The sequence below is a fragment of the Seriola aureovittata genome, chromosome 5, assembly GCF_021018895.1.
Source record: "Seriola aureovittata isolate HTS-2021-v1 ecotype China chromosome 5, ASM2101889v1, whole genome shotgun sequence".
In the NCBI taxonomy this organism is placed as follows: Eukaryota; Metazoa; Chordata; class Actinopteri; order Carangiformes; family Carangidae; genus Seriola; species Seriola aureovittata.
In genome coordinates this window covers 18,855,767-18,867,747 of record NC_079368.1, presented here as the reverse complement: position 1 = coordinate 18,867,747, position 11,981 = coordinate 18,855,767, and the positions used below count along the sequence as shown (strand labels likewise).

Genomic DNA, 11,981 nt, shown 5'->3' with positions numbered 1-11,981 from the left:
ACAACCACATTAAAATTGCACTTACCTACAGCACTTGAGTAAATGTTTTAAGTGACTTTCCACCAATGAATGTAAGTGACAAATGAAAAAGTCCATGAGAATACGAGGGGAGTTTTATAGGAACAGCACGAAAGACAGGAAATAGAGGAAGCCTGCTGTTTGTTTTACACCCATATAAAAGATAATGACACAGCGGTCCTGTGACACTTCTTTAACAGTGAAAGAATACAGGAGTGATCTCATTTGTCCCGCTCAGAGGAATCGTAGGAGTGTATGTTTTGCTTGAGTGACAGACAGTGAGTGAGAGGGGAGTTGTCACCACACCTGTGTAAGCAGAAAACATCTGTTCTCTCAGGCGACATACTCCAAAAAACTTCTTCCAGAAAAACCGACATGAAGAAGAAACAATCAAATCTTTTCCTGTAACCTCTTGAGTAAAATGTTTTATCGCACTATCTCCATAGAAATCCAATTTTGGCGCAGAATCCTGCTTTCAGTTTGCTGCATGTGATTCGCTGCCAATTGTAACAGCAACTTATTTGTCTGGCTCTGTGGTTGCGAGGAAGACCAGATGTTGGACTCTGAGGCCAGATGAAAGAAGTCTGAGGGTCTGAGGGTCTGTGTCTCTGTAGCGGGTCAAGGATGGACAGGATGTTGATAAACTAAGAAACCTTGACTCCTTACCAAAAAAAAAAAAAACACTTGCTTTTCTCCCAGCTACGCATTATTCCTTATCCCTTACTTCTTAGTCTACACCTCCTGGCCCCTCATTTATTTTCCCCTCTTCTTGCCTCTACACAATCCCATCACCTAGTTTCTCTCACCTTTGTCCGCCTGTCTGTCTGTTCCTCTCCCACGGTGGTGAAGCCATGAGGCGTGCAGATGTGCCAGTTAATCAGGTTTCCTTATCTGCAGGCGGCGCCCAGCTACAGTCCAGCCCGGTCTCTGAACCAGCAGAGCAGACGCAATCACAAACACAGGCAAACAGCGATGATGGCAGGCCCTGTCATTTGTGCTCTTTCTCATCAGGTCCCTTAATGAATCCTGCAGCAGAAAGAGGAGGCAGTTTCATGTCCTCGCCGTGCAGACGCAGAGAGAGGGGAGAGGGGGGAGGAAATACAAAAGGGGGGAACAGAGAGTGCAAGAGAAAGGAAAATGAATAGAATGTCTTGACACAGATCTCTAACGGCCCTGTCATTGTGGCTAATAAAAGCAGTGATATATGATCATGTGTCTTCCATGTGTGATGCCGACTACATCACTCTGACAGTTCATTATCACAGTTCAAACCAGAGAAGGAAGACTGGAAATTTAGAGATAGACGTGCTGGTTTTTCATATTTTACTTTGTTTACGGTGAACAGGTAAATGTGGGGCTTGTTACCAAAGTATGACAGCATTCTTCTTCTTCTCCTTCTTCTTCTTCTCCTTCTCCATCTCTTTCTTCTTCTTCTCCTTTTTCTTCGTCTTCTCCCCCTTCTCCTTCTTCTTCATCTTGGGGCATCATTATATATTAATGTAAAGCATGTGGAATTACACATTGGAATTTCATTGAAATTATGTTTTCTGATCTGTATTTGATTCTCATGGAGCAAGTCCAAAATCAAACCTCAAGTCCTTCAGGGCAAATCCAAGTGAAGTCTTAAATCTTCATAAGTAAATTGAATGTCAGAGTGCAAAATCTCTCGATTGCTTATGTGCTGACCATTAAAATGTCAAAGCATTTTCCTTTTAAAGGTGTGTTAATGATGTTTTCTCCTCCACAGAGCAGAGGCCCAGTGATTTGATATTCAAACTGTGGATTGTGCCAGATCTTATGGTTCTGGGGCTTTTACCAGGTTAAAACTTGAGACTTGAAGGGTTTTGCTCTCAATTGTCAAGTCAAATCTTTAGGGAGTCGAATCTCTCAGCAGTCAAGTCTAAGTTGAGTCCCATGTCCTCATTTTTGTGACATAAAGAAACCACCATGTGAGAGTCACAAAGGTTGATAGTCGTGAGAGAAACGGGGTGAAATCTTTGGTCATCATTCCGCAGCAGGAGGTCCTGGACTGAGAAAAGCTTTGTACATCTGCAAACCAACCTAACGAAATTATAGGTGTTCAGTGCATGTACAAACCAAGGTTGTCATCGTAAATGAAAACTAATAAAATAGCTAAACTAAAACTACCTATGGGCTCTGGTGAAGGACAAAACAAACTCAGATAGACAGATATATAATGGGTTCTGATTAGAAGGGAAAATTCCCATAATTGTGATTCTCGTATCTCATCAGGTAAACTGAAAAATGAAACTTTTATGAAAAAAAAGCCCTGATCATCATCTGGGTAGTGTATCTACAGGACCGATGTGAGCCTAGTTCAAGCTCATTTTATATGTTCTTCAATTATGCTTATGTCTCTGAGTGAGGCCTTTAACTTCTTTACACCAAAGAACCTCAAAAACACCAAAGTCAGCAGATTACAACTAAATCTGTCTGTCAGTGTTGAGAAATTGAAGAGATTTCTTTAGCGGAGAGGTCACACAGCCAAGTCTGTCCGGGAGGTATAAGAGCTGCTGCAACATTTTGGGTCAATGCCCTCGAGTTGAGCATTAAAACAAGCAGCCAACAGAGAGGTCAAAGGTCAAAACTCCCTGAAAACATTACAGAAACAAGCCTTTGGCTGAGGTAGAAGTGATATATTTTACCACTTCAGGAGTATTGTTGGAAGGTCATTATGTAAATGTACTTTACTGTCCTTCGATACGATATTTAGATAGTTGTACTTTACTTTCCAGTTTATTCTACTTTATACTCTATTGTACTTTTTTACTACTATTTATTTGATAACTGTACCTATGTCACTATAGGTACATACTGTAAGAAACATATGAGAAGATAATAAAACAGCTGCTAACTGCTGGGCCCCTCATCACATTTCTGATATCTACTGTTAAACATAATACCGGAATTCAGTGGAACTAACCGTCATTAACTTGACCTAAATATTTAAAATTACAAATTTTAAGTCAATTCTGTGTCAAATAGATTTTTCTATTTATTTTTCAGACCACTTCAAACCTGTTCCAACTCAAGTCTTTTGACTTGAAAAAATCACTTGAATTAATGTTCTCATTCAGTTCATTAATTGATTTTTTTTTTAAAGAAACATGACCAGCATAGATTTCCCAGCATTAATTGTTTGTGTGCTAAAACTCTCTGGACCCTTTTCTATCATAATTTGAAGAGAACATGATGGAAACTTGCTGTGTGTTTTTAACACATTAAGCTAAGTAACAGTTATTTGTTTTTATAGTAATGAGATCAATTTTTATTTATATAGTGCCAAATCACAACAGAATTTACTTCAGGTCACTTTTCATATCGAGTCTATACCCCGCTCTTTATAATATTATTAACAGAGACTGTACAATTGAAGAAGAGCAATATCAAATTCAGTTCCTGCTCTCATACACCTTTAATTTGACAACTTGTCAAATGTAAAAGGAAGGCATGACTCATTCAGCTTAACATCTGAAATCTTTGTTTTCTGAAATTAATGAACATATTTTCACAATTCATGAGACAATTTGAAATAATTATTCAGTTTTAAATAACACACATTTTTAAGGAAGCAGGGAAACTTTACATATTTATCTAAACTTCTCACATGGCTTCAATTTAATAACTGTGTCCCAAAGCCCTCAAAGTAGCCGATATTTCACAACAGTGCAAAAAAGAAAAAGCTTATTTTTTTGTTTTGTGTAGCAGAACTTTAGTTTTTTCCTCTTTACTAATTAATCACCTCACAGCCCCTCAGATTTATATTATGACACCCTTAAAGGGAGCCCAATTAAGGATGTGAGTACTTCCTCTCAGTAGATACCTGTGCCCGAGAAACCAAACCTGATCCCTCTACATTTCAGAGCTGCCTTTTGAATTCCAGTTGCAAGTTGGAGGTGCTTTAATAGCAAATGTCCTGTTCATATGAACCCATCAATATTTATGAATGTCATTGCTATTCAGAAAGTGTGGGCCCAAACCATTTGCCTGGTTGTTAATTTGACATTCAATGGAGACATTTTACACTAATGCAATCCCCACAGAAATCCCCCACTGGTCCTTTCTCAAACCTGAAGTCATGGCATTTCTGCCTTAGAGAGGGCGCCTCAACATGGAAGACGACAGAGACAGAAGGCGAAAGAAGTAGATGATGAGCAGTCAGAAATGAGGCAGAGTGCATTTCATATTACTGCAAATGACTGCTACGCCCCCTAACCTGATATTACATGCAGCTCTCGCCCTCTGGATCTTTTCAGTCAGCTGAGACAGGAACTCTGCTGCTTTCATTAATGGTTCATGTGAAATGTTTTCACTTATTGGAATATATTAAGACTCACAGCTGTGACGTTGGAGTCACATACTTGAGAAATGAAGCTAAAGAGAAAATGTTAATCAGTGAAAAAAAAATTAAAATAAAAAAAAAAGGAACTTTTCCTTTGGCAAACACTGAAATTTATTCCAAAATAGAAAATAATTTTAATTATTATCAGTATATAGCTGGAGTTTCATGTATATATTATTTTGTATGTATTTCCTTATTATTATCACCAGTATTTGTTCCTCTTTCTCTTCTCCTCCACAGTTTTGGTTGTAGCAGCTGGGTGCCTCTCCTTGTTCTCCTGTCCCACCATGTGTTCAGAAGAGGAAGGGTAGGTGTGATAGTTATTATTGCCTGTAACACAGTCGCTATTAGCATATGCTAGTGGAGTGGTATCCAACGTGGGGGTCAGGACTTCACCTCGGGGTCACAAGATGATTAAAGAAATAAGAGGGAAAAAATATCTTTTACAAACCTTGAACAACTCAAAAGTAATCTCAATGGGAATGATGGTATTAGTATTTAATAAGTTTTGGCTCCTCTGTTCCTCTCTCTCTCTCTGACAGAATAATTTGAGAAATATTTTGTCAATTACATTTTTTTGTATTTTATTTTACAATTTGTTCAGTTTTCCATTATGTTTCTCCTATTGTCTTTCTTTCTTTTTTTTATTTGAGAATGGAAAGGTAATAGTAAACATTCAGACATTGACCAACAGCTGTAGCCTGCTTCCAGACCTCTGAATCACTTTCTACATCTACCATTGTTTCAGTAATTCAGCTAGTAGTAATAATAATGGTAATATTAATGATAGTGATAATGAAATGAACGGATTATCGTGGTGATCAGCAGACTCATGTCAATATGTCACACATTTATCACATGTGAGAAACTATTTGATGAACAGTTTTACATATAGTCATGTGTTTCTTTCACATTTCACATGGGATAACTTCACATGATGTAATCACATGTGTCAGATTCACATATAAAGAGACTTGTGATACATACATTTGCAACTGCCACATAAATAGAATATTACCTTTCCCATGTGAAAACATCAAATTCACATTTGCTTTTTCAACATTAAAAATAAAGACAGACCGGTGGACAGAGACATCTTATTAAGTTTAGCTCATTTGTTTGAAACCTCATGGTAACTTTTACCATAAGTTAAAACAAAGTTAACATATATTTATCATTAATGGTGAGCACCCTGTGTTATACTGTCCTGTTCTGGGATGAGATGAGGGAGTTCCTCCTCCTCCTCCTGTGTCCCATCATGTTTTCATTTTAAGGGCAGAATTACTTCAGGTCAAAGGGGTATTATTGTTGTTTTCAAAATTGCTTGATGAATGTGTTGTTATTTATACATTTACAGTTCATGTTGAGCAGCCCATCTCATCCTGTGCTGTACTAGCATGAGGTTAGGGAGGTGGGATCTTCCTCCTCCTCCTCCTCCTGTGTTCCATGATGTCTTCAGTTTAAGGACATAGTGATGTTACGGGGTTATTGTTGTTTTTTACACTGATATAGAGATATGTGGTAATTTAGCCTGTATACTGTGCTGCCTATCTCATCCTGTCCTGTCCTGAGATGAAGTTAGGGAGGTGGGATCTCCCCCCTCCTCCTCCTCATCCTCCTCCTCATCCTCCCCCTCTGCTCCACCATGTGCCCAGGTTAAGGACAGATAGGCTTATTGTCGTTTTCTATATTGATATTGAAATATGTGGATGTGTATGTACTGAGCAGCCTACCCTGTGCTGTCCAGGGATTAAGTTTAGGGAGTTGGGATCTTCCTCCTCCTCCTCCTTCCCTGTCCCACCATGTGTTCAGGCTGGAGGAGAGGGCAGAATGACGTCACACAGGGCTGGTCTTGCCGTTTATTAGCCAGAGGAGCCAAGTGCCAGGTCGCGAGAGCTTCACACTGCAGCTCTGTCCGGCCAGCGGCAGAGGGGATGTCTTACTAACTTCACCAAAACTTTCTAGAAAACTCAGTCAACAGAAAAAAAGAAAACACTGACTGACTGACAAAGTGTCGTAACTCGCCTCACTCCTGTTTTAATGAAACTTTAACTACTTTATGACTTTTTTTTCTTCTTTTTTTAAAACTCAAGCAGAGGCACTGCCTGTACATCCACTTTGATAAGTTTTGAATGAGCCGGGTCACGCTCGCGTAGAGAGTTTTTTCTTTTCCCGTTTTTTTCTTTCTCACTTTATTTTTATTTGACGTTGGGGTAAAGTTTTTCTTTATCATTTAAGACTCGTGATGGCTGTCCTGTCACTAGCGTTACTACTTGTAGGATTTGTATTGACTTCAGCTGACAAGGTAAGTGTCTGGCCGCTTCGCCGTTGCCTCATTTTACACACAAGCGTGCGCATTTTTTTGTTTTTAAATTTAAACCGACCCCGTTAATATTAAAGAAATCCAGCTGTTAAGATCGGAGAAGTGGGCCGGAGACTCTGTCAGAGCTTTCACATTTGGCTGAGTAAATGCTGCACACTGCTTCCTCTGTGAAATACATGTTGACACTGCACACGCATGAGCTTAGCCTGTTACATAACACATGTAAAATAGAGGCATTTTTGTCAAACTTTTACAAGCAGCTCAGCCTACAGTAAACTGCTGCAGGGCGGTAAGTGTTGCTGCTGCTGGTCATCTCAGCCTCTCAGATCATGATTTCCCCTCTGGCGTGTACAGCTTTTAACGAGCTTTCTCTTCTCTTACAGGCTGGTGAAGTAGATAGAGAGGGTAAGTCCTGCTCATTTTTCTCGTTGCTCTTGTTAATTATTAGAATAAGTTGTTGAGAAAATAGAGGGGATTTTACCCCAAGAAACTCAGGAGGACAACTTAGTGCACTGAGATCAAAGTGGGAGGGGAGTTTGTGAGTGAGGAGCTCTGTAATACACCCCCCTCCTACCCTCCTCTACCACCCGACCATTCCCCCTACAGACACACACACACTTATATTACATGAGCAAACTGCTTCAAGGGCTTTGTTATACAGGAAAGAAAATTCCACTTCTAAATCCTGCACATCTGTTATTCATTCTGAGGTTAAGAAACAAGTGAGCTGCAACAGTGTCCACGTAGGATCCTTTTACACCCGCTGTTATCTTCTGAACACCTCAAGGGGCCTCACACAGCAAGATGACAGTTGGCAGTCAAGCACCGTTGGGCTGTAGTTGAGCGTTTGTGGTCGCTGTCGCCTATACAGTCCATCACCGTTGGCTCCACTTGGCCATTATCGGCCTTGTAAAGCAGCTACCTCACCCATTTAGTGTGGTTTCTATTTATTTTTCACCTTCTTCCACAAGTTAAAGTCAATGGGTCTCAATTAAGGGCCATTTGTATGAACAGATTGGTTCTTTAATGGTATGTACGAGTGATTCAAGGATGATTCAAACATATAGTTGATTACCTCTGGTTCGAATTAGAGGATGAATTGGTAACCTTTTTCTGTTGGTTCAGTGTTAGAAAAAAAAAATCATGCCAATAAACTTTTTTGCTAGTCCAAAACTGTTGACTTTGCTCACCCACAGTATGCAAAGTGCACCTGGCTGCAGGAGCCGTTTAGCTTCAACTTGCAGAGTTCGCCTTGTAGTTAGGTCACATCGACATCGGATCATGTTCCTACCACAAACAAACCGCTCCAGGATTAGTTTGTGACTGGACCTGGACTGCACCCAAGTACTTGATTGTGGTGTTCTGCCCAAACGAATTGTACCAAGGGGGAAAATGAACCAGAGTCTGATTCCACCAGACTAAACAGCATAGGTTTGACAATGCTCCAAGAGAAATTGTTGCATTCACCAAGTTTCTCTTTAGAGTATGAGTGAATTTATCATTGAAGTTTTGTGATTTTTACTGGCATATTTTGGCATGACAGCTTATACAGTTAAATAATTGGTAAAAAAAAAAAAAAAAACTCTCTTAGCTGCAGGTTACTGTTACTGCATGTTGGAGAATCTGACTTGTACAGGCAAACTTGGCTGAAAAAAAAGTCTAAGGTTTGGTATTAGTAAACAAAAATGTTTTTGAATCTGAAACCACCTTTCCATCTATGGAATCAGCATCAGACAATCCAGCAATCATAGCCACATTACATAACGACTGGCATGGTGTGTAGAGGTGTGAAAGTAGGCAGATATTTTTTATGTTAGAAAGACAGACTTTGTTTTCTCCTCTCATGTAAAGCGCAGCACCTTCATACATCCCGGCGGTCAGGTGATCATTGGCTGAAGACTTTGTGGTTTGTTCAAGTTCATAGGTTTTCAAGTTGCATCACTCGGTTATTATTATCACTAGTTCTTCTGGGGGCAGTTGAGTGTATCAGGGCTCTTAAGGTGTCAGTGTGCTCCAACTTGTCAGATGGTTGTATAAGCTCTAATATCTAGCTCCTCTCACACCTTTCTGACCTTGGAACTGAGAGGCTGCATCCAACAGTTTTTCTAGCTTTCCGAAGTGCAACATGATGAATGCCTTTGAAGCAAGACTGTCCAAAAGTGTGCACCATAATCTCCTTTTGTAGATTTTATTACATATTATCTTTAGGCTCACTGACCCACCTTTGAGTGAGGCCATTTGGAAGAGCTATGAACACTTTTGCCTTTAAGTGTGCAAACTACTTAATTTGAAGCATACTTAAACCATGAGCAAATGACAGTCTTGTGTAAATATATTCATGCTGGCACTGGTTATAGTTTCTGTGGTGTTCACAAGTTTACAAATTGAGGCGGTGCATCAGCCAGTTTTTGTCAGTGCTGGATCTTTGAGGCTACCATGGTGTGTCAGGTACTCAAAGATGTACAGATGAAGTCCATTCTTCCAAAAGATTTCCCCTCATTTGTTTTTTTGACAAAGATGGTGGACAGTTGTGCAACATGTCACTCCAAATTGTCCCATAATTATTTGGTTGAGTAGAGATCTGGTGACTGGGAAAGACTTTTTTTTAAATATTAATTTAAATTTTTTCAATGTTTCTTTATTCATTTATAAGAGTAAACTCGTCTTTATCTTTAAGCACCAGGTTGCCATCATGCATGGGGACGGCTAAGGCAGTTTTCCTGTTGGTGCCCACTAAATCCTTTCCTTGCAAATTCAGCAGCTTTTAAAAGAAAAAAATCCATCCATTTATTGATTAGGCTTTAAAACAACCATTGGTGATGTACCTCATGTTTGTGCTGGAAACATATTTTGCCCTTACTGTGGAGAACTGGCCAAACAGATGTTGCACTGAGATGTGTTTTTGTTGGTTGAGAACATAAGCGGTTCAAGCCATTTCAAACCTGTACAATAAATATCATGGTCTGGTGTCAGACCCTCACAATCAAAGAACAAGGGCGTCTTTGGGGAGCTGCCATTTTGCACCGATGTTCAACAGTCATGCAAATGGAGAAATCCGTCATAGCAGGGGCAGAGAGACTAATTTCTCCTATCAAAAAATAGACTGTGTGCAGTACGGGATGCCAATCTTACTTTTGGTCTTTGTCTGCGCACTAGCTCTGCAAAACCAGTCCATAAACTTTGCTTTGCTGAGTGTGGTTGAACAAGGCTGAATGCACATTGGCTGAGGTTTTTAGAGGTCATGGACAAGAAATTAATTGCACTTATAGCCTTTAGAATCAATTTAATGAAGCAATTCACTTTTTTGCAGAACTTAAAATCTACATTTTACAAAAAAATAACGGATACCAAAAACAACTTGCATATTCCTTGGCCTATGGCTGAACTTTCCACCAAATCTGACAGAAATGTTTCACACAAATAAGAAAACAAATAAATGAATTTAGAGGATTAATATTCTTGCCGCAGACAAATATTTTGACACTGCTTCACACCTGGTTGGATGTTTTCATCACCTGTGCTGTGTTGAATCTGCAGCAATGAACTGGGCACCTCATGAAAGAAGAGATGCGTGCCTCTCAGGCATCTCAAAAGCCAGATACCATTTAAACCATTTATTTTAAATTGCAAATGTTCCTTTCATTGTGCACATGTAGTAACCTGATTGCTAACAATTCAATCCATACCTTCATTGAATTTTTCTAAGGTTAAAACCTCCAATAATTTACATTGTAATAACCTTCTAGCAATATATATTTAGTGTTTTACATTTGGATGATATTGGTTTAAGTTGCTCTTAGACAGTAATTCTCCTCAAATCAAGGCCTTTAATGAAATTTCTAGTGAATTACTTTTGTAACGGAGAATCGAGAAAAACATATAATCGCAACCAACAATCTGATTTCATACGCTGCTGACAGCAGGGCACATTTGAAGCTTCCTGAAGAATTGGAGGTATACAACTTATCACCTAAAACTCTTAGTAATAGTTCACCATGGCTGTTTCCTTGTTCCATTACTCCCTTGTAAACATTATAAAAATGATCTGCTCATGAAAAGCACAGTTTTCCAGTTTTGAAGGTAGCACGTCAAAGATAAAAGCATTGTGTTTCCGGTGGCTGCTTGACAATAAAATCCACCCCATACTCTGCCAGCTCAACACTTTACATGAGAAGCAGCAGCTATAGGAAGTGTAAACGGTGTATAGAGTGTGAACATTAAACTGTTAAAGCTGTTCAATAAGATAAAATGAAGTTGAATTAGATGCATTGTTTTTCTGTGAATCCCTCAAATGCTACCAATAAAAAGGGTTGTATATAGAGAGAATTACTAAATGTAAATGCATTCAATTGCAGAAAAAATACCAGCCATAATAATATGTTTTGATTTCTTGAAAATTTTAAGGATTAGATAAGTAAGGATGTTTTTTTTCAAACTCTTACTTTAATAGTTGCCTTTTTTGTCATACCTATTTAATGTAATAAAAACAGAAGATTTGAGTCGAGCTTTCATTGGCGTGTAGGTCTGAATGTACAGAAATCTGCTCTTTCTTCTAAGTCAGGGAAATGGCCCTTGAGATTAGACCTGGGCCTCTTGAGGATTAAGCAGTGAAACCTCGCTCTTGCAAATGCACACTAATAAACTGAGCTAATTCTTGGCTTCTCTTTGACCCATGGCTCTATAACTTTTTCATCCCTTAAAGATTTGTCACACCGGCTTTTTCACAAAAAGCAAACTTTGGGGAAATATGTAATGCTCTATCTAAACTTACACCAGCTCTACACATGTTGCACAACCTTTTCACATATCGGTATCAAACAACTGACTCTGTGTCATTCATGTTTGTGGAAGGAGTAAGGTTAACATGATGTAACTGTAAGGTATTTGCTTTGTAAAAAAAAAAAAAGGCTTTTGATATTGTTTTGCATGTTCAAAACCAGACACATGCCTGCATTTTGCTTCGGTTGTAGAATTTTGACAGAGGAGCATTGTTTCCTGTCTGTGTTGATCTGTTAAAGTCAGTGTGATCAAGCTGCTTCCATCCCTCAAAGTTCAGTGTTTCATTTCATATATCATCATCAAATTGACACTGTGATATTTGCATGTGTCTTTCAAATGCATGTTTTTTTTGTTTTGTTTTTTTCTCTTCATCACATGTTCAGAGCATGGACACTATGATTTGTAAAGCATGTAATTTCCTAAGACATGTAATTTGAGTTTCACCATTGACACCTGTTTGAAAGTCAAAACCTATAAGATAATTACAAGGTTTCAAAA

General features: G+C 38.9%; 1 protein-coding gene across 1 annotated transcript in view; it reads left to right on the top strand.

Annotated features, from left to right (window-relative positions):
* Positions 1 to 6,293: 6,293 nt before the first annotated feature.
* The window catches only part of adamts3 (ADAM metallopeptidase with thrombospondin type 1 motif, 3), a 139,284-nt gene continuing 133,596 nt past the window's right edge, over positions 6,294 to 11,981 (top strand). Inside the window, exons 1-2 of the mRNA XM_056377414.1 lie at positions 6,294 to 6,686; positions 7,088 to 7,109. Of these exons, the coding sequence (XP_056233389.1) occupies positions 6,627 to 6,686; positions 7,088 to 7,109 (82 nt within the window). The 5' untranslated portion in view covers positions 6,294 to 6,626. The remainder of the gene's footprint in view (positions 6,687 to 7,087; positions 7,110 to 11,981) is intronic.